Genomic DNA, 23,367 nt, shown 5'->3' with positions numbered 1-23,367 from the left:
TCAAACAGGAACTGAAGTGCTGCCAGGCTCCAGCACCAGCCATGAGACCATGCTACCAGAACCCAAATGTTACACCAGGAATACCAGCAGAGCCCAGAGGTGGGTGCCAGCGATGCCCGTACCTGTGCTGCAGTTCTGTGTGGTATTGAGGGTCAGCACTGGAGAGGCAGCACTCATGCACGCGAACACACTAGCATTGCCTATGCTCAGGGAAGTCTGAGGAAATAAAACACACAAGATCTGAAAAAACATTAAGCTGACCCCTCCTCCTAAAGTTACTCTGCCCAACACACCACACATTTCCACCACCCCCTGCCTCATGCTGATACCCACCCCTCCTCACAACATTTCCCAGCTATATCATTTCATACCTCCCCACATCCCCCAAACAGACCGTTTGGCATCGGGGATTGTAGAACAAACCCATCTGGCAACACTTCACTGCTCTCTGGGCAAGCCAGGCTGGGGCACTAGTAGTGACTCTACCAAAGAGACTTATAGGCGAATGGCAGACACCAGTGATTTTGCTGACTTAATGTTCCCGCTCTACACATGTGCACATTGTACATCATTTGAAAGCTTATTATGTCTGCTTTAAGATGAGATATAGTGTGGATCTGTCACGTGGTGCTGTTACCACAGAAACAGGGATGACATCATCAGCAAGTTAACATGACCACTTTGAAATATTTCCATTTGTTTCTGTTAGTTTAACGACTTTAGGTATCATTTCAAGACATAAAATTGGATTTCTTTGCGACTCAAAAGCATCACAGCAATCCAAAGGGTAAAACAAAATCTAATACATTTCTACAGGTGTCATTGAAATGTAATAGTATTGGTGATATTTCTAGTCAACACTGCCATCTTGTTCATCATTACGATCTGTGTCGAGAGCACATGGGTTACTACAGTCTTCATTGCCTTGGCTCATACACAGTTCTGTGCAGGGAAGATTGTGTGGACATAACTGATTGTGCCTGTAACAACAGGGGGTGCAGCACAGATAAGGTCTTATAGAAGCTCAGATGCCACTGGGCCCTTGAAGAATACAGGAAGTAGTTCATCATCCACATTTTTCCAGCCATGTTGCAATAGTGACCCAAAGCTGGTTTCCCTTTGTGTGAAGATATCCAAATCTTTGTTTGCCAAGATGCTCTTTTGACATGCTCTTCAAAACTGTCCACACATGGTGGGAATTTTGCTAGTGACTTGTCCTTTTTGATGGCTATACTGAGGCACAAGCAATTCAGGTTTCTGTGGGTCTTCTTTTCTCTCTCACTCTGGTCATAGAGCACTTCCTTGCTGTAGAAATTCAGGCTTGTCCGTCACTCTTTCCCAACATGCCAAATTTTTGATGGGACTGAAGAAGCTATGAGTCCTACCAGAATCAAGTGCACCTCTCACAATTCTCTCCATTTGTTCTTCACCAACAACTGCTATTTTCAGTAGAGACTGTTGTACATCTGATATGACATGCAGTCCAGTAGATATGTGGATAAGCACCCCTGAATGTGATTCAGGGTCAAATGGGTTTATCATATTGTTGCTGATGTGGTTGTCAAGAGCTGTAACATGCTTTTCATTCCTCTCTAGTGCAGACACAAGGACTTGTTAGGCCACTTCTTTCTCCTCAGTGCTTCGCATTTTCATTCGAGGTATGTCTTGTGAGGGTCTGTCTGACAAGAGCTGGCTTCTTTCTTGTCAGTCCTACAATCCCACTGCAGCCTTTTCAGTCTTTGATGATCGTTTTCTCTGTTCCCATGTCACTCCAAATTCCCTTTTTTCATTGTGGTAAGTCCTTCTTTTACTTTCTCAATGCTTACAGTGGAAGGTTCTCCTCGGGAGATTGATGCAAGTGTCCAGTAGAGTTGTTGATACACTTCTCTTCTTGTGTGTTTATCAAATGATCCTTTTGTATTCTCTACCAGTTTGGAAGCTATTGAGTTTGGCTGGATTTTTGGTGGCCAATGCTCTGTGGGATTAGCAACCCGTTACAGTAATGTCCAGGTTCGACGGCTTGAATGTGCAATATCAAGGTTTTGCATGCAGACAAGCCAGCATTGGCATCTTGCTGTGTCAAGGGAGCATAGCAGGGATTTTGCAGTGTGATAGCTCCTGATCTGATTGTATTGCTGGAGCAACTCCTGCGACTCTGTCATCCATCAGGGAGTGTGCTTTTCCCGGACACCTCGGGGAATGTTCTTCTTTCCTGCTACTTTCAGGAGCCCTGCAAAATGTAGATACCATTATGGTCTCACCAGAATCCTTGCAACAGTTTTCTCAGTCTGTTTGTACGCATCTCAATCAGCTGTAGCAAAATTCCATCATAGTACCTGTTTTGGAAAAAACACAGGAATTTCTATGCCTACATAGATCATTATAGGCCTGTGTTGGCTGTTCAGAAATGCCAATTCATGTGATGCGATGAGAGTGTTATCACTTTGGTCTTTAGACACAAATGTTAGGTCTGGATTGTACCCTTCTTGCCAGCAGCTTGAATGGAATGATGACCGTTGTTTTAGTATGTAAATTCATTGTAAGTCTTTGTGCACACATCCAGTCCAGGAGATCTTTGCCATCGGTTTCATTTGTTTTATAGCCCCACTTAGTGTGGTGACTATTAAAATCACCTGCATAGATGCATGGAATACCCTGGTTTTGGCCATCTTATGCTAGGGGCTTTATAGACATTGGTAATGTGGAGCTCCCCTACTTTGATAGTTGTGGTAAATGTGGTCTCCTCTTCAGTTGGTGGAACAATATTCAAATCTGTGATTGTGTCCTTGATGTATATTGCCAAACCACATTTAGGATGATAATTGCTACCCTGTTTCCCCGAAAATAAGACATCCTCCGAAAATAAGGCCTACTTACAGTTTTGCCTCTCGTTGTAATATAAGGCATCCCCCCGATAATAAGACCTCCCCGATAATAAGGCATCCACCGATAATAAGGCATTTTTCATTTCTGAAAAATAAGACATCCCCTGAAAATAAGACCTAGCGCATCTTTGGGAGCAAAAATTAATATAAGACACTGTCTTATTTTCGGGGAAACAGGGTAGTCATTAGGTTGTATCCACAGATACGGTAGCGCTAGCCTGTTGGTTATTACTAACATGGGTCTCTTGCAACATGAGGATATCGATGAAAAAAAGGAAGGCTGCAGGCCCTAATGGTATTCCGCCAGAATTCCTCCACCATCTTGATCCTAAAGGACTTCAATGGCTAGCAACATTGTAGTCTGCTACCTTAAGGACAGTACAGATCCCTGAAATATGGCCTAAGAAAATGGTAATTACCATTCCAAAGCCTAGAAAGCCCACTGATGAAGCAGGAAGCTATAGGTCAATTTCTCTACTATACATGACCTATAAATTCTTGAATGTATCAGCCTCAAAAGAATATGCCCTTTTACTGAGCCAATTATTACTGTTGAATAGACAGGCTTCCAGCCAGAATGTGTTGTTGTGACCAAGTTCTGGCAATCACAACTCACACTGAGGATGGTGTAGTGGGGCGGCTGCCCCACTCCTGAAGAACAGGGGATAAAAGCAGCCCTGCAGAGGGCTGTGGCTGTGAAAAGCTAGGCTGACTGGGGAAGCAGCCACAGCTGGGGCCATGCCCCAATCAGGCCACAGCTGTCCTATAAAAGGGCTGTGAGCCAGGAGCTCAAGAAGACTCTCTCTCTAGCTCCTGAGAGAGAAGGACCGGGCTGCCTGGGAGCTGAGAAGGATACCTGAGGTGGAGCAGTGCTGGGGAAGGGCAGAGGGAGCTGGGGAGCTCCAGCCTAGTAAAACCCCAGGCTGCAGGCCTTGTTAAAGGCCTACAAAAGGTACTGGGGCTGAAGAGGGGCAACGCAGAGATAGGCAGAGGCAGCTGGTCCAACCCCCTCTTGCTGATGATGAGTGGTTTATAGACTGCAGTCGCCCCAGTAAGCGGGGGCTAGATGGTGACTGACAGTAGCCACTGAGGCAAGGTGGGGATAGATGGTTGGGGGTTCCCCTGGGTGGGGAGACCCAGCTTGTGGGTTATTGCTAGGGGGCAGAACCCTGACGTAGAGGGGCACAGGGGTCCGGGAGGGACATGGGGGCCAGCGCAGGCGAGACACTGGCCTGAAGAGGGTGCTCCATATGCTGGAGAGCTAATTTCCAGGACAACCAGCAGGAGGCGCTGCGCCGGTGAGTCATCGCCCCACCACAGACGGCTATAAAAAAAACCCCTAAAGACTGGTGCAGTATTTGTCAACCTGTCATCTGCGTATGATACTGTATGGATTAAAGGCCTGATGCTGAAACTTGCTAAAATTTTATCTTGCTACCAAACACTTCAATTGCTGTGAACCATGCTGAGTAACAGATGCCTACAGGAGTACCTGGGTAATAAGACCAGCTCACCCTGTACCATAAAAAACAGGTTACCACAAGGCTCTGTACTTGCTCCAACCCTTTTTACTATTTACATAAGTGACATGCCTCCAAAATTAGGATATGCAGATGATCTTGCCATGACAATCAAAGTATCAAACTTGCGTGACATGAGAAAGCATTAACTGAGGACCTCCAAACTATGGAACAATACTCCCTGAAATGGAGGCTCATACCAAACCTTGGGAAAACAATAGTAAGTGCATTTTGTCTTGATAATAGAAGTGCTAAAAACACACTGAAAGTAGGTTTCTGTGGTAAAAATATGCAACATGATTACACTCCAACATATCGCCGAGTGAAACTCAACCACACCCTCACTTTCCATGATCATCTTGAGAAGGTAGCTGCAAAGGTAAAAACGAGAGCCAACATAATCCAGAAACTAGCAAGTACAACCTGGGATGCATCAGCATTGAGAAGATCTGCAATAGCACTTGTATATTCAGTAGCTGAATATTGTGCACTGATATGGAGCAGATGCAGCCACAGGCGACTTGTGGATACCCAGCTGAATACAGTGATGCAGTGCATCATGGGAACCCTTAAATCGACTCCAACATCATGGCTATCTGTTCTAACATCGCTCCCCCACCGATACGCTGAATTGCTGTGACATTCTGCAAAGCTCAGCAAATCCAGGAAAACAGACATCTTCCTATCCACCAAGACCTTGACAACATCCCCTCACAATGCCTTAAGTCCCGCAAGCCTTTCAGGGAACATTCATTTAGCCTCATGCAATCAGGCTATGGTCAGGAGGAGGCTTGGAAAGCAGATTGGGTTAAACAAGACATTGAAAATAAGCACCTTGTGCCAAATCCCACGCAGAATGTTCCTGGGTTTGACCTTCCATGGTCATCTTGGTCAACTCTGAACCGAATCCGAACCAATCATGGTATATGTGGACATCTAATGCACAAATGAAAAATCAAGGACTCCCCAGCATGGGAGTATGGTTCCCCACAACAGACCATCGAACATATCACTACCTACTGCCCAATTTATAAATATGAAGGAGGCATTATTGCAATAAATTCTGCTACTCCTGCTGTAGCCATTTGGCTCAATCAACTTCAGATGAAATTGTAGTTGCTGTTCTACACCAACCATACGAAAGACGACGACAACTCCTCCAAATTTCACTAAAAGAACCAGGAGTCTGGCACAAAGCAAATGCCAGATTCAAAGGCACTATGTACTTCTTCAGGGCCTGTCTGCAGTAAAACATGGTAGCATTGCACACTGTGTGTGAGCATAGGTGAAGTTTCCAATCATCCTCTCGTTCTGTATGGACATTCGGAAGTAGTATCTGTATAACCTGGAGAAAATGATCCGAGAATTTGAATGTAGGAGGCTTGGCATACTCCCTTATCTGGTATGCCTCCAGTAGCGGTAGCATAGGCTGAGTCACAGCATCATCTCTTTAACAACATGTTGTAAGGACTCGGTATCTTCAGACTCAAACACCTTTTGAGCATCAGCCAACATTTGCCAGACAAATGCTGGAACTATAGGAGCACCTCTTCCTTGCTCACACCACTGAACAAACGAATAAAGTTCCAGTGCACTCAGGGCCTCAAATGCTAGAAGCAAGCCACATAGAGCATGATTGAATTGCTAACCAACAAGCATTTGAGCTGCAGTACAAGCTGCATATACATCAGAATCAACAAGAAGGTCTCGCAATCCTGTGTTTCCCCAAAATTTCCCAGTACATGCACTAAAGCAGCACGGGGTGTGAAAAGCACCCAGAAAAATTACAGTGGTATCAAGTTCATTTGGGACAGTCCATTTCACTTGCTGAGCAACAGCACTCAGCTGCTGATCCCTGTCATTTCCTTACTTTTCAGCATTGTAGGATAGATTGTGGCCATGTCAGCTGGTTTGGCCTCCACAATAGGTATATATGAAACTACTGTGTAGGTGCTCTTTTTTGTTGCAAGCTTGTGGTTGAAACTAGGCCAAAATGGAACCACCTGAGTGTGAACAGCAGTAGGAGCAGCATCTGGTACTGGCAGGACATCACGAGGTAGTCATCTTAAAAGACACAAGGAGAGATCTCAGACAGCGTTCATATGTAGGTGACAAGAGTTTATTTTCTCCAGTACTTTTTCATGGCAAGTTGGTTCTGGACGTGTTCTAGGTTTTTCAAACACTGATTGCCCAGAGAGAGTAAGTGACTTTTCTTTCCTACACTTCAGTGATATTTCTTGTGATGCTGGACTACATGTAGACTGGTCTTGAAATACCACTCTAGCCATTGAATGGAAGGTGTTCTTTCCATCAGTGGTCTCTACATTGATGTCTATATTATCATCTCCTCCATGGAGAAGCTCTCCACCAGCATGAAGTGGTATAAATTCATTTGGAATGAACATACCTCCCTGGAGTCTTTCTACTTCAGTTTTTGCAGCAGTAGTGATGAGCCAGCTGAGCTCATCATAACTGATGCGGAATCCAGGAATGTGTAATATGTCAATTAATTTGCAAGACCTAAACTCATGGTATAGCTGTGCAGCAAGGCTTACATGCAGTGGTGTGATAATTTTGGAACTGTTAAATATGATGCACTCTGCAATTGAGAGCTATCTTCTTTAAATGTCTTCTGAAGGATGATACCTCTTGCTGGCTGAATTATATGCCTCTTTATCTATCAATCAGCCAAAGGACAAACTCCTGCACCAATTGGAGCACAAAAGTAGCTGACCTCTGAACTACTATCATCTGACTTTGGATAATATTCCAAGGCTTTCATTTTGGCTATTTCAGACCGAAAGATTGAAGCAGTATTATATAAAACCACTTGTTCATTTAAAAGCTATTGATCAGGCTCATTCACTAGAAGAACATCCATAAAACATTTGGATGACTTAATTTCCTGTTTCAGATTACTAGCAGCTTGGATAGCATCAGCTAATGTTACTGCAGTGCACAGAAGAATGGTAGACTTGCCTTGTCCATGCTGTGAATGAAATGAAGTGCAGAACCATTGTGTTTGTTTTCTAATCTTGCCTGTAATTTGCTACTGGAACAGTTTACAGTTTCGACATCCGAAGGAAGTAGGGCTCTGCATCTTTGTAGCAGCTTGGACAGAAAAAGAGCCTTCTTGTTAGACAATGATATTATGTACATCTCTTCAATCAGCTGATAAAATGAGGTGACTGTATTGTTGCAGTGTAACTGGATAGTTTTGCTTTAAGAGTCACTGTACTCAAGTAGGAAGAAAGGCATATTGAGTGACAAACTGCATCCTTAGCAATGAAGTCTTCCACAGATATTCTTTGCAACATGTCACCATCTCTGCTTTGAAATGCTGCCTCTCTTAGAATGGTTGCTCTCCTGTATGTTTCTATTTTATGAAGTTTCTTATCTTTTTCATGTGGTTTTCTCAAGCAAACAATGCAACAGGACCTGTCGCTGGAAGACGGGCTTGCTCCGATGGTTACAGACGCAGATGAACATGATGCTTTCTTATCAGCTTCAGAGTCTATTTTCTTTCCGGGGTTCAATACAACTCTGCTGGTGTGCCAAAACTGACTCGTGTCTGCATTTCTGAAAGCAACCCCTGTGATAGAGTATTGGCAGCAAATCCTCTACACTAGAAAACTCATGCAGAGGCCGCCAACACAATTACTCTCTCCTGGAGTCTGCTGCCAGCATCACAGAATTCTGTTCAGCACTGGTGGCTTTTGACAGTTTTGCATTCTTTTGATTTTCTTGAAATACAAAACATTTTTCAAAGTTTGCGGAGAGCCTTTTTCTCTTTGATGTAAACTTTAAGGGACTTGTATTCTCTCTGTCTTTATATACTTAACTTCCCTGTAGAGGTAAAATTTCCAAAGCACATTGTTAGCATTCCCACCCCCACTACTACCACTTGTTATTTTGTACAAGTACACAAACTCGTGCTAAATTAAATCTATATATTAGTATCAAAATTGCCATTTTTGTTCAGTGAGCACTTTGACTGAAGCCCAGTATGAAGCTGTGTATTGTCATCTCTAACACTAATAATGACCTGTGCATAAGCGCCACTGAATTAAAAAGCTAGTTTCTAGAATAGCTAGAACAGCTAGTACTGCATCTGTGGGCAATTACAAATTAAAACCTTCTATCAGGCAGATTACATTTTACATTGTATGAACAAAAGCTTACAAATGGAGAAGCATTACTTTAGGAATTCATGTATATTTATATCTACGCACTATGCAGTACAAACTATGGGTACGAAATCTACTGCTACTGGTGCACAACCCTCAGTGAGAGACTGATCCGGTTAGCAAATTTCAACTGAAAATATAGAAAACTATTATAATCACTTGTGAGATACTTTGACAATTAAAAATATGGGATGTGAAAACATTTCATGTCAGCATATTGGAAAATATTGAGATTTGCTATTTTTGCCACATGCTAAACAGCTTCATCATTTCTGGAAAAAAAAAATACTTGGCCATGCAACGCCAATAAAAATCTTGTAATATGTTCTCATTTGGTAGCTTTGACCAATAAACACCACATTACGGTGTTGTAATTAACAGTAAAAGCTGTAGTCAGTCACGTTGCAGTGTTTCTGGAACTGCAAACATTATCCTCATTTTGGGTACCGCTGCTTCACCTCATCTACAGGCTTACGGAACCACTTGATAGCTCCCTATCATACCTCATCTAAATTTACTTAATAATAAATGATGTCTGTGTACAGAGGGTGGGTACATTAAACTCCAAAAATATGGCCCTTTTTGGAGAACTGCCACATGCCAACCAGTCATGGATCCCGGAGATTGCTCTCACCCCCAGTGCACCAGGGGAAGAGGTGAGACTAACCTGCTTGGAGCATTAGGAAGTTTTCTAGTCAGGTGCTGCTAGTAATACAGCATGCACTGCAGTGCATGTATTACATGCTCACTGAAAGGCTCACAAGTCGCTGCCCAAGCCATTCATCAACATATCAGGGTGAAGCTCCCAGAAGGGGAACAGGGGGGTGGATCTGACCTCCCAGCACAGGCTGTTCACTCTAGCATATTGTTTTGCCAGATCACAGGCATGGAGAAATACATTTTAGTTGCCGTCACTCAACAGAGAGGCTGTGACTTCCCAAGGTCCTGGCAGAGCAGGGACTTGAACCAAAATGTCTCAAGTCCCAGGCCAATGTCTTAACTACTGGACCATCCTTCCTCCCTTGCTAATGTGAGCAGCCCCCTGCTTCTCTCAGCTGTTTGGGAGGCTCTGCAACCTAGCATTTTCAGTGATGACTGGGCTAGGGCTGTTGTGAAAGCTCAAGTTCTTTCCCACTGCCTCTCCACAGGCTGGACTTTTCTGCTCTGCTGCGACTAAGAGACACTGACTAAATAACAGTTCTTGGCCCCCCAGTCAGGACACTTTTCTCCCCCACAGATCCAGCCTGCAGGACATGCTAGATACAGAATGGCAGATCTGTAAAATTCTTTGTGACACTGAAAGATGAAAAGCAATGTATAGGGAGGTTCTCCCATGGCTCTGTAGCTCCCCACCAACTCCCAGCCTCCTCAGGCCTGCCCCTGCAGCTCTGCTAGCACCTACACTCCCTAGATGGCTCACGAACAATGTATATGCATGCATGGCAGGGCAACTATAGAGAGAAGATGCCAACACAAAGGTGACAGCTTACATGGGAGCACACTGTACCTCGTTCAGCAGCAGGTTCACCACCAGGGTGCCTCCACTGTCCATGCCAGTATTCAAGTTGAAGAGGAGAAGCGTGGGGAATTCAGAGTGGACAGGAATGCTGGGCCCATTTATAACTCTGAACCTCACAGAGGCAACGTCCAGGTCCTCACGGATGACGGGCTGATTCTGGACGCAGAAGGTCCCTGGGTTGGATGCATTGTTTGCAGCACTCACTGCGAGTAGAGTGGTGTTCCCCAACATTCCCAGGGTGCTGGCATTGCGACCCCCGCCCAGGGCTGGAGTGCTCTGGCTCTGATTCAGGCTGTTGTAGAAGTTAAGGAATAAATTGGTGCTCCCCGGCTTGCAAGCTGCAGAGCAATGAGGAAAGAAGGGAAGGTTAGAGTGACCGAGACCACCACGAAGACACCGCTCATTGGAACTGGAGGACTTTGCTTAGGGGGATGCTAGGCCTTCAGCTCATAGGACTGCCAAGCAAAGCCATTTGATCCTGAGGCCAGGGCTGGAAACCAGGCCTCACCCCTCTAGGTGGCTGAGACTTGAAGGGGTGCACACACTAAGTGGGTACAGGGGGCGTGGGGCACCCGCACTAACTGCTGCCACACGAGAATGGGACACTAGCGCTAGTCGTCTCCCAACTGTTCCATGCACACAAGGGACCACAGCTTCCCACAGGCCTGGTGATGCTGCTGCACTGGGAGGTGGGGTTGGGAGTTAAATCTGCCTCAAGCCCAGTTACAGGACCAGGAATAAACCCCAAAGCGCGGGGGCACAATCTGAACTGTGACACTCAGTGATCCACTGGCTTTGGCAGCAGGTCACCACAACCAGGTACTCACAGGGGACAAAGTGCCCCATTACTGAGCTCAGCTCCTGCCTCCCCTCCCCAAAGCTCTGTCTTCTGCAGCAGCTAGAGACACTGCTTCCCTACAACCACCTAGGATTATGCTCTTCTCTTGCCTCGAGAGCCCACCAGCTGCTGCAGAAGGCAGAGCCCCCAGAGCCCTCTTATCAGGTGGGAGAAAAGAGTTTCTAAAAGCTAATTTGTTAAAAACTTTCCAAGGATCAGATAAACTCCCCAAAGTAAAACCCGGCTCTGAGAGCCAAACAAGTCTGGGGCACCCAATGCATCAGTGGCCTGCCCCACATCGTTCAGAGACCAGGCTCATTGCAGAGCCGCCAAACAGCCAGCAGATGGTTATTGCCTCAGTGCTGGAGGGGAGAGGCTGCCTCTCTCACTGCAGTGCCCTGAGCTAGCCTCTGCCGCCCCAATGGCCTTTGAAGAAGTCTGTGGCTGAGAAACCCTGGGCTCTTCTGAATTCCCAACACAGGCCTCCTGCTCCACCCAACAGAATCAGCTGTAAGCACACAGCAGGGAGGCCTCACACCCAGTGGTCAATCATTTAACAAGGAGCAGCACACACAAGGCACAACTGGATCCCAGCCTCCTGGAAAGCTTGAATGGCCTAGCCATGCCAGGCAGCAGGGATACAGGGGACAGTGACCCACACGACTACGTCCAGTCACACGGTATAAGCTGCCCCTCTCAAGACATGGGGCTTGTCCCACCTCTGTTTCCCTCCTGCCCCCCCGTTTCCCACTCTAGGAAGAGCATAGGAGCAAGCCAGCCTGTGCTGGTGAAAGCCCAGTGGAGACATGGCAGACTGATGTGCACACTGGCCCTTCCCCACATGGCTGGCAGCATCCAAGAGCACACCTGTGAAGGAGGCAATCATCTCAAAGGAGATGCTGGCGTTGGTGGTGTCCAGATTCTCTGCCATGATCTGCAGCCACTTCTCCCATGGGGGCGAATGGAGGACCAGGCTGCAATCCGCTGTCCCCTTGCAGCTGAGGGTTTTCTGGAAGGACTGTGGCAGCATGATGGAGCCCAGCATGACCCGGATGGCACAAGCCTTTGTGCTGTTCACCACACAGCTCCGCAGTGTGAACTGCATCGTGGCAGTGTACTCAGGGATGAAGATCCTGCAGGAATGGGAGCCATCAACACCTCAACACCTGCCCTGAACACAAGCCAGCCTGGGGCACTAGGGACAGAGAAGGTCCGAGGACCTAAGAAGTGAAACCCTCCCAGAATGAGTCCAGAGGGGCTTTTGGAGCCCAGTACAAGGTCACTCTGGTTTGTATTGCTACAGTCCTGTCCAGGATGGTGCATTGTAATGTGTAACTGTGTCTCTAAAAGCACCATGAAGGAGCTTGTCTTTCCCTTCCTTGAAGGAGTGGGGCCCCATTTAGTACAAGCCCCTCCCCGCCCCCAACACACAGACCCTTTGGTTCCAGGGGAACTATCAAAGCTCTAGCTCGCTCTGAGGTGCAAGGCAGCAAGGGCCCTCTATGAGATTCGTGTGCGCCTTTACTAGGCCAGCACCTGTGGGAGAGAAGCCCCACCCGCAGCTCCAAGCAATCTCTGCTGTCATGCTCACTTACTTGACATGCAGTGGCCTAGCAGGAGAGGCAATGGTTTGCTGCAGGGGAGTGTCCGGCTGCAGGACAGGGACATCAACAAGTCTCAGCACAAACATGTCCGGCTGGAATATATAGGCGCATGGAATGGAGAAACCCTGCAGGGAGAGCAGGAAGGCAGTTTAGCATCAGCCACCAGGGATTGCCAATCCGAAAACTGCTTTGTTGGGTGAAAGATCAGCCAGTGAAGAGTCCAGCTATAACCAAGGGACCAGCACCCACTGCCAGCCCTTCCTGACTCCCAACCAATGCTCTCCTTCCCCTACCATTGCCTTCACACACAGCGACACCCAAGCCCAGGGGTTCCCAAACTGGGGACTGGGACCCCTCAGGGTCCACCACTCCACCCCTGCTCTGCCTCTTCCAGAGGTGGCAGGTTTGTAGAAATTTTGGTGGTGCCCAGAACCTGCCCCCCCAAAACTCCACCCCCACCTGCCTAAGGCTCTGGGACGGAGTTTGGATGGGGGAGGGGGTCTGGGGTGCAGACTCTGGGAGGGAGTTTGGGTGCTGGGTGCAGGCTCTGGGCTGGGGCAGGGGGTGGGGGTGCAGGCTCTGGGATGGAGTTTGGGGATAGGAGGGGGTGCAGGGGTGAGGGCTGTGAGGCTGGGGATGAGGGGTTTGGAGCATTGGAGAGGCTCGGGACATTGGAGAGGCTCAGGACTAGGGCAGAAGGGCAGGGGAAGGGCAGCCTGCCCTGGCCCTAGTGGAGGGTGGCACTAGGACCCTGCAGCAGCAGGTGATGCGGGAAGACAGCAGAGCAGAGTCAGCATGAGCTGCAGGCTCTGGGGAGGTGAGGGGGCAGCAAATGAGGCCGGGGATACTCAGGGGAGGTGCGTGGGGGCGGCAGGCGGGGCCAGGGAAGAGACCCGGCCCCAAACATCAGGGAGCAGCGCGCAGGGAGCTTAGCGGGGGGGAGGGAGCGGGGGAGGGAGGGGAGCGGCGACAGGAAGTAAATGGGGGGTGGGGTGGGGAGCTTGGCGGGCTGCAGGGAAGAGCTCTGCAGGCCGCATGCGGCCTGTAGGCCGCATGTTTGAGACCCCTGCCCTAAGGGGAGCCTATGGGAGAAGGCAGAATGCACTCCCAGCAGGCATGCCAGAGCAGAGTGGAATCTGGATTCCTCCAGCAGCCAGTCTGTACTAATGGAACCTCTGCACCTAGCACATGCCATGAGAACCCCCAAAACAGCTCAGAACCAGAACCAGAACCAGCCAACTTGGGTCTGCAGATACCCTGGCCTCTCCTACCGTTACACAGAGCAGCCCTGATGCCACCTGTCCCCAGCCCCTCGGGGTACCTCTCCCTGGTGGAAGGCTCTACCCAGATGCCTCCCTAGGGCAGTGTCTCTGGACCAGGCTGTCTCAGGGTAGAGCCGCAAGAATGGTGGAATTTCTCAAGTCAGTCTCTGGACAATAAGCCTAATTGTGTGGCATTGGCTACATTTTTCAAGCCCCTCCCCAACTAATGTCCCCTTGGCATCTGCAGCCAGTCTGGCTCCAGCAAAGTCTGTCTATCCCTCCTGGGGGAGTCAGATACAAAGGACAGAAGGGACCACTGTGATCATCTAGTCCAGGGGTTCTCCCACTTCTCACAACAAAAATTATTACACGACTCCAGGAAGGGGGACCTGAAGCCTGAGCCTGCCCAAGCCCTGCCGCCCTAGGTGGGAGGAGGGAGGGGCAAAGCCTGAGCCCCAACACCCCGGGCAGAGGGGGGCCAAAGCTGAACCCAAGGGCTTCAGTCCCAAGTAGGGGGTTTTAATGGCGAACCCATTAAAACAGGGTCACGACCCACAGTTTGAGTACCGCTGACTAGTCTGACTTCCTGTAGAACACAGGCCAGAAAACTACACTACAATAATTCCTAGAGCAGATCTTCTAGAAAATCACTTCTCCCCAGAGGCAGAGGGGTGTAGCTCCCACACAGCCTTTCGCTGTATGTCCTGGTGTCCCAGCGGAGGGGGAACCATCTCACAGCCTGCCTGGATGCTGGGCTCCCACTTACCACAGGAACATAGACATGGTCCAAGCGTGCATGGACAGCTCAGAGAGTTCCACCCCCATGCAGCCCCTCTCCCACATCTCAGCTGCAAACTGGGAACCCGGGGTTGGCAGAGTGACTCTCCCGTGGCTGGAATGCCATTCCATGCCCAACTGCACAGGCCATGGTGAACAGTTACTGCCATTCCTCACTACGGGCAAGGGCTTCCCTTGCTGGGGGCCTTGGACTGGTGAAAGGATTCTGGACTCATGTCCCCTATAGCCTTTACCTTCACTTCGATCTTGCCTGCAGCCTGAGGCAGGTGTGCAGCGATGAACCAGTCTCCGGCAGCTGGGTTGGTGATGTTCACAAAGATACTGTTCTGCAGAGTGATGCTTAGAGTCATGGTTAGGTTGTAGGATGGGCGGACAGTTGCATTTGAGGGAAACCGAGTGCCCAGTGGGTTAATAACGGGAGGGGCTCCGTAACGGAAGTAGCTGCAAGATAAAGCAGGGAAGGATGCACATAAAATGCCATGCCCACCCTCCAATAGCATGAGCACCTACAGCAACAGCCAGGCTGGACTGGATCAACCGGGGAGCAGAAAGGAGGCAACAGCCTGGTCCCAAGGAGAGCACAGAGCTGCAGGCTGGACTCCAGATGTTGCCTTGCCCCCTCCCACTCTTGACCTGCTGGCAAATCCCCCTGAGGAAAAGAAAGTGGGAACACTTCATTGGCCTGGAAAATAATTAAAGCAGCAGAATGTGCTCAAGGGGTCTGAACTTAGGAGTCACCTTCCCCTCCAGCCACCAGTGTACTCAGTGTGCAAACCAACATGGGGATGACATTTTAGCCAGCACAGGACAGAGATCAGAGCAACCAATGTGTCCCCAGCACCAAGAGAAGATGAGTCCAGACACCAGTGACTGATTAAATTCAAGCAGCCACAGGCAGGAAGTTGGGCTGCAGCAGCAAAGGGACATAGGGATTGTCAGGCTGAATCAGACCCAAGATCCATCTAGTCCAGTATCCGGTCTCAGATAGTGGCCAGCACCAGATGCTTCAGAGGAAGGTGCAAGAACCCTGCAGTCCCACTGTGGGATAACATGCTTCCTTTAGAAGTCTTCTCCTAGAAGATGGCTTGAGCCCTAATGTGGGAGGGTTTATAGTCCTTCCAAAACTATAACAACTGGATAGTCTCACTACCCAGTAAGAGTCCAGTTCCTCTCTGAATCTTGCTAAGTTCTGGGCCTCAACAAAACTCTGTGGTGACTACCTGCTGTATGAAAGGGCATTTCCTTTATCAGTGTTGAATTTGTTCCCTTTTAAAGTCATTGACTGTCCCCTTTTTCTAGTGTTATCAAACAGAAAGAACAGACACTCCCAATCTATCACTTCTAGACAATTATTTGACTGACTTACATCACCTCTTATCCCTCTCCTCTCTAAGGGAACAATCTCAGTCATTTCAATCTCTCTTCACTGGAGAGTTTTCCCAGACCCAATCATTCACGTTGCTCTTCTCTGAACCTCTCTAATTCTGCAGTTTCCTTTTTCAGATTGGGTGGCCAATCCTGCCCACGGGATTCCAGCGGCAGCCACACCATTCATTATAGGATGGCATCACCATATGCCAGCAATGTGGGCAGGAGGGCTTTATCCACAGGGTGCTTGGGAAGAGGGAGCTAAGTGGTGAATCAACGGCAGAAATAAGTGGGGCACTAGAGATTCATCCAGGCTGGAGGGCAGGAGGGAGCTGCGTGCATTTCAGGGGGAGAACAGCAGAGTGCAGTTAGAGCTGGTCCAAGGGCGTGGGAAAATTCAGCTACCAGCACCACTCCCTACCTCTGAGAGAGAAAGCTGCGAGGGACCATACCCAAGGCACTTTGCCAGGCCCCAAGAAAGGCTAAATCCATGTTTATGCTACAAAATTATATCTACCTAACTTACGTCGGCATGCAGCCGCCGTAGTAATTACATTGCCTGTACATGTCTACACTTTGCTCCTTGTGTCAGCGGTGCACATCCTCACCAGAAGTGCTAGTATCAATTGTACTGTCGGCGTGGGACAGTGTGGGATGGCTCCTGAAAGCCGGTATGAGTGGACATAAGCAACACTGCATCTACACCAGAGGTCCCCAAATTGTGGGGCATGCCCCCTGGGGAGGCATGGAGGAACATCCAAGGGGTGCAGCGGGGCCTGGACCAGTCCCCACAGGGGCTGGTTTCAATTATTTTGGTAATTTATTTAAACTACAATATAATGGATAGCGAACAGGAGTGGGGCGCAAACCCCCTTGCCTAATAGTAATATAGCTAGGTTTTACCCTTTATTTCGAGACAACAAATATATGCAGCTATATGCTCTCCATGTTACATCACAGGCAACTGAAGAGCAAATGAGGGCAGGGGAATCAAAACTCACAATTTATATTGGCTACTGACCAGCTCCAGAAAGGTCAGTAGCAAACAGTTCCTGGAGCATGTTTTGATAGGAAATTTTTTCAGACCAAAATTTAGATCAGTTCTAATCACTAAAGCACCATACGCATTTATAAGGTCATACTGTCTTCTTCTACACCACTCTGGCATTGTAAAGAAGCCTTAAAACTTTTACACCTGTTTTATACTCCTGGGGGAATTCACAAAGACAATGGGAATAAATCACTAAGCAGGCAGGCTGCTACATTCTGCTCTGCCTGAGGGGACAGAGCCCGCCCCATGCCTACGTCCTCAGAAACACCCCAAAGCCCTGCCCCTCCATACTGAGCGTGCTGCAATAGCAAATGAGAGGGACAGAGTGTCTCTCTCACGTGCATCCCTCTCCTGGCGGTGATTTACGTCCCTACCGGCTGCTCTGGGCACCCAAACCAAGCTGCCTCCACTGCTGGGGAGGGGCGTGTGACCGCTCTTGCAGCTTCCCTTTGCTTCCCGCCCGGAAGTCATTTTTTCTTTGGGGAAGCAAAGAAATCTGTGGGGGACATGAATTCTGTGCACGTGCAGTGACGCAGAATTCCTCCAGGAGTATCTATCATGACCTGCAGCAGCCAGTCCTGCTCCCAGCTCTGCTGATGCAGTTCAATGAGCCCTCACACAAGCTCTGCATGTGCATGTCATTTGCATGTTATGAGAAAGAGTAAATAGCACTTCCTTATTTACTTTCTCCACACCAGTCATGATTTTATTGACTTTATCATATCCCTCCCTTAGTTGTCTCTTTTCCAAGCTGAAAAGTCCCAGTCTTCTTAATTTCTCCTTATATGGAAGCCGTTCCATACCCCTAATAATTTTTGTTGCCCTTTTCTGAACTTGTCTAGCTTCAACTTCCAGCCATTGACTCATGTAATACCTTTGATTGTTAGACTGAAGAGTCCCTTATTAAATATTTGTTCCCCATGTAGATACTTAGAAACTGTGATCAAATCACCCCTTAACTTTCTCTTTGTTAAGCGAAGTAGATAGAGCTTCTTGAGTTTATCACTATAAGGCATATTTTCTAATCCTTTAATCATTCTCATGGCTCTTCTCTGAACCCTCTCCTGTTTATCAACATCCTTCTTGAACTGTGGTCACCAGAACTGGACACAGTATTCCAGCAGTGGTCACACCAGTGCCAAACACAGAGGTAAAACTGCCATATCAGGTCAGATTAATGATCCAGCTAGCCCAGGACCCTGACAGTGGCTGGTGCCAGATGCTTCAGAAGGAATGAACAGAATAGAGCAAGTTATAGAGTGACCCATCTCCCGTCATCCATTGCCAGCTTCTGGCAGTCAGAAGTTATGGGACATCCAGAGCATGGGGTTGCATCCCTGACCATCTTGGCTAATAGCCATTGATGGACCTATCTTCCATGAACTTATTTAATTCTTTTTTGAACCCAGTTATACTTCTGCCCTTCACAACATCCCCTGGCAATGAGTTCCACAGGTTGACTGTCCATTGTGTGAAGAAGTATTGCCTTATATTTGTTTTAAGCTTGCTACCTACTAATTTTATTGGGTGACCCCTGGTTCTTGTGTTATGTGACGGGGTAAATAACACTTCGCTATTCACTCTCTCCATACCATTCAAAGATGTTATAGACCTATATCATATCCCCCCTTAGGCGTCTCTTTTCCAAGCTGAACAGTCTAAAGCTTTTTAATCTCCGCTCACATGGAAGCTATTCCATGCCCCTAATCTTTTCTGCTACCCTTATTTGTACATTTTCCAATTCTACTATCTTTTTTGAGATAGGGAGACCAGAACTACATACAGGTGTGGGCATACCATGGATTTATATAATGGCATTATGATATTTTCTGTTTTATCTGTCCCTTTCCTAATGGTTCCTAACATTCTGTTCGCTTTTTTGACTGCTGCTACACATTGTGGATAGTTCTCGGAAAACATCGGCTCAATGACTTCAAGATCTCTTTCTTGAGTGGTAACAGATAATTTAGACTCCATCATTTTATATGTATAGTTGGGATTATGTTTTCCAATGTGCATTACTTTGCACTTATCAACATTGAATTTCATCTGTCATTGTGTTTCTCAGTCACCCAGTTTAGTGAGATCCCTTCGTAACTCTTCGCAGTCTGCTTTAGACCTAACTATCGTGAGTAAAAGTGTATCATCTGCAAACTTTGCCACGTCACTGTTTCCCCCCTTTTCCAGATCATCTAGTGCTGGTGACTTATTACTGTTTAATTTACCAACTTGTTCCAAATCCTCCTTAACTGACACCTCAATCTCTGACAGTTTCAGGGTATGTCTACACGGCAAGTTTCTGTGCAACAAGTTATACCACTTTTATTAAAGCGCTGGAATTAAACCATTGTTGCGTATCCACACTGTGCTCCTCGTGATGGTGGAGCGCATCCACTTTAGCAGCTCTTGCAAAGAGAGCAGTTCATTGTGGTAACTATCCCACTGTGCAACTGGCCGCAGGGTGCTTTGGGAAGGGTTTGCAATGCCTCATGGGGCAGGCACAGCATCACATGATGCAGGTTTCCCAATCCCATTGTTCCATGGGCATCCTACTAGATTGTGAGCTGCTTTTCAACTGAAGTGGTGGGGGGGGGAGGAGAGAGAGAGAGAGCGCGTGGGGGGGAGGAAAGAGTGTGTCAGCATGTTGTCTTGTAAGTTCATACAGTGGCAGGAAGCAACCAGTCCTGAGGCAGGGGGAGGGAGAATCTCTCTCTCACACACCTCTGTGTTCAACAGCATGAGCATTCCACATTAATGGTTTGCTTTGTGTCCTGAGCTTTGAAAGGGGAGGGGCACATGTCTCCAGGGCAGCCAAGTTCAGAACAATGAGCAGAGCAGCCACTTGATGGATTATGGGACACTTCCAGAGGCCATCTGATTGCTTTCTGCGCTGTAACATGTTTACATTGACAATACAGCGCTGGATCCTTTGCGCTGTAAGGCTTACAACTCGAAGTGGTTTTTTGCAATGCTGCAACTGAGGAGTTTCTGTGCACAAAGTGGCTTGGCAGTGTGTACACCACAGGAGTTACACAGCAGAAAGCTGCTTTACTGTGCAGAAACTTCCCAGTGTAGACAAGGCCTCAGATTAGTCATCTAAAAAGAATGGCTCAAGTGTGGGCATCTCCCTCTCATCCTCGTCAGTGAAGACCAAAGAATTCATTTAGCTTCTCTGCAATGGCCTTGTCTTTCTTGAGTGCTCCATTAGTACCTTGATCATCCAGTGGCCCTACTGATTGGTTGGCTGTCATCCAGCATCTGATATTTGGCCTGCCTAATTATACTTTTACCCTTGACTTGCCAGACTTGAAGGTCCTTTCTATCTTCCTCAGTAGGATCTAACTTCCAATTTTTAAAAAGAACAGGAGTACTTGTGGCACCTTAGAGACTAACAAATTTATTTGAGCATAAGCTCCACGAAAGCTTATGCTCAAATAAATTTGTTAGTCTCTAAGGTGCCACAAGTACTCCTGTTCTTTTTAAAAATTGGAAGTTAGATCCTACTGAGGAAGATAGAAAGGACCTTCAAGTCTGGCAAGTCAAGGGTAAAAGTATAATTAGGCAGGCCAAATATCAGATGCTGGATGACAGCCAACCAATCAGTAGGGCCACTGGATGATCAAGGTACTAATGGAGCACTCAAGAAAGACAAGGCCATTGCAGAGAAGCTAAATGAATTCTTTGGTCTTCACTGACGAGGATGAGAGGGAGATGCCCACACTTGAGCCATTCTTTTTAGATGACTAATCTGAGGCCTTGTCTACACTGGGAAGTTTCTGCACAGTAAAGCAGCTTTCTGCTGTGTAACTCCTGTGGTGTACGCACTGCCAAGCCACTTTGTGCACAGAAACTCCTCAGTTGCAGCATTGCAAAAAATCACTTCGAGTTGTAAGCCTTACAGCGCAAAGGATCCAGCGCTGTATTGTCAATGTAAACATGTTACAGCGCAGAAAGCAATCAGATGGCCTCTGGAAGTGTCCCATAATCCATCAAGTGGCTGCTCTGCTCATTGTTCTGAACTTGGCTGCCCTGGAGACATGTGCCCCTCCCCTTTCAAAGCTCAGGACACAAAGCAAACCATTAATGTGGAATGCTCATGCTGTTGAACACAGAGGTGTGTGAGAGAGAGATTCTCCCTCCCCCTGCCTCAGGACTGGTTGCTTCCTGCCACTGTATGAACTTACAAGACAACATGCTGACACACTCTTTCCTCCCCCCCACGCGCTCTCTCTCTCTCTCTTCCCCCCCCCACCACTTCAGTTGAAAAGCAGCTCACAATCTAGTAGGATGCCCATGGAACAATGGGATTGGGAAACCTGCATCATGTGATGCTGTGCCTGCCCCATGAGGCATTGCAAACCCTTCCCAAAGCACCCTGCGGCCAGTTGCACAGTGGGATAGTTACCACAATGAACTGCTCTCTTTGCAAGAGCTGCTAAAGTGGATGCGCTCCACCATCACGAGGAGCACAGTGTGGATACGCAACAATGGTTTAATTCCAGCGCTTTAATAAAAGTGGTATAACTTGTTGCACAGAAACTTGCCGTGTAGACATACCCTGAAACTGTCAGAGATTGAGGTGTCAGTTAAGGAGGATTTGGAACAAGTTGGTAAATTAAACAGTAATAAGTCACCAGCACTAGATGATCTGGAAAAGGGGGGAAACAGTGACGTGGCAAAGTTTGCAGATGATACACTTTTACTCACGATAGTTAGGTCTAAAGCAGACTGCGAAGAGTTACGAAGGGATCTCACTAAACTGGGTGACTGAGAAACACAATGACAGATGAAATTCAATGTTGATAAGTGCAAAGTAATGCACATTGGAAAACATAATCCCAACTATACATATAAAATGATGGAGTCTAAATTATCTGTTACCACTCAAGAAAGAGATCTTGAAGTCATTGAGCCGATGTTTTCCGAGAACTATCCACAATGTGTAGCAGCAGTCAAAAAAGCGAACAGAATGTTAGGAACCATTAGGAAAGGGACAGATAAAACAGAAAATATCATAATGCCATTATATAAATCCATGGTATGCCCACACCTGTATGTAGTTCTGGTCTCCCTATCTCAAAAAAGATAGTAGAATTGGAAAATGTACAAATAAGGGTAGCAGAAAAGATTAGGGGCATGGAATAGCTTCCATGTGAGCGGAGATTAAAAAGCTTTAGACTGTTCAGCTTGGAAAAGAGACGCCTAAGGGGGGATATGATATAGGTCTATAACATCTTTGAATGGTATGGAGAGAGTGAATAGCGAAGTGTTATTTACCCCGTCACATAACACAAGAACCAGGGGTCACCCAATAAAATTAGTAGGTAGCAAGCTTAAAACAAATATAAGGCAATACTTCTTCACACAATGGACAGTCAACCTGTGGAACTCATTGCCAGGGGATGTTGTGAAGGGCAGAAGTATAACTGGGTTCAAAAAAGAATTAAATAAGTTCATGGAAGATAGGTCCATCAATGGCTATTAGCCAAGATGGTCAGGGATGCAACCCCATGCTCTGGATGTCCCATAACTTCTGACTGCCAGAAGCTGGCAATGGATGACGGGAGATGGGTCACTCTATAACTTGCTCTATTCTGTTCATTCCTTCTGAAGCATCTGGCACCAGCCACTGTCAGGGTCCTGGGCTAGCTGGATCATTAATCTGACCTGATATGGCAGTTTTACCTCTGTGTTTGGCACTGGTGTGACCACTGCTGGAATACTGTGTCCAGTTCTGGTGACCACAGTTCAAGAAGGATGTTGATAAACAGGAGAGGGTTCAGAGAAGAGCCATGAGAATGATTAAAGGATTAGAAAATATGCCTTATAGTGATAAACTCAAGAAGCTCTATCTACTTCGCTTAACAAAGAGAAAGTTAAGGGGTGATTTGATCACAGTTTCTAAGTATCTACATGGGGAACAAATATTTAATAAGGGACTCTTCAGTCTAACAATCAAAGGTATTACATGAGTCAATGGCTGGAAGTTGAAGCTAGACAAGTTCAGAAAAGGGCAACAAAAATTATTAGGGGTATGGAACGGCTTCCATATAAGGAGAAATTAAGAAGACTGGGACTTTTCAGCTTGGAAAAGAGACAACTAAGGGAGGGATATGATAAAGTCAATAAAATCATGACTGGTGTGGAGAAAGTAAATAAGGAAGTGCTATTTACTCTTTCTCATAACATGCAAATGACATGCACATGCAGAGCTTGTGTGAGGGCTCATTGAACTGCATCAGCAGAGCTGGGAGCAGGACTGGCTGCTGCAGGTCATGATAGATACTCCTGGAGGAATTCTGCGTCACTGCACGTGCACAGAATTCATGTCCCCC

General features: G+C 47.2%; 1 protein-coding gene across 2 annotated transcripts in view; it reads right to left on the bottom strand.

Annotated features, from left to right (window-relative positions):
- Positions 1–23,367, bottom strand: part of PGAP6 (post-glycosylphosphatidylinositol attachment to proteins 6) — a 52,739-nt gene that overhangs the window by 12,367 nt on the left and 17,005 nt on the right. For both annotated transcript variants that reach the window (XM_034783469.1, XM_034783470.1), the window contains 5 exons: positions 14,847–15,054; positions 12,545–12,678; positions 11,817–12,082; positions 10,100–10,449; positions 123–216 (listed from right to left, as the gene is read on the bottom strand). In XM_034783469.1, coding sequence (XP_034639360.1) covers positions 123–216; positions 10,100–10,449; positions 11,817–12,082; positions 12,545–12,678; positions 14,847–15,054 — 1,052 coding nt within the window. The remainder of the gene's footprint in view (positions 1–122; positions 217–10,099; positions 10,450–11,816; positions 12,083–12,544; positions 12,679–14,846; positions 15,055–23,367) is intronic.

The sequence above is a fragment of the Trachemys scripta genome, chromosome 10, assembly GCF_013100865.1.
Source record: "Trachemys scripta elegans isolate TJP31775 chromosome 10, CAS_Tse_1.0, whole genome shotgun sequence".
In the NCBI taxonomy this organism is placed as follows: domain Eukaryota; kingdom Metazoa; phylum Chordata; order Testudines; family Emydidae; genus Trachemys; species Trachemys scripta.
This window is presented reverse-complemented; position numbering and strand designations above follow the sequence as displayed.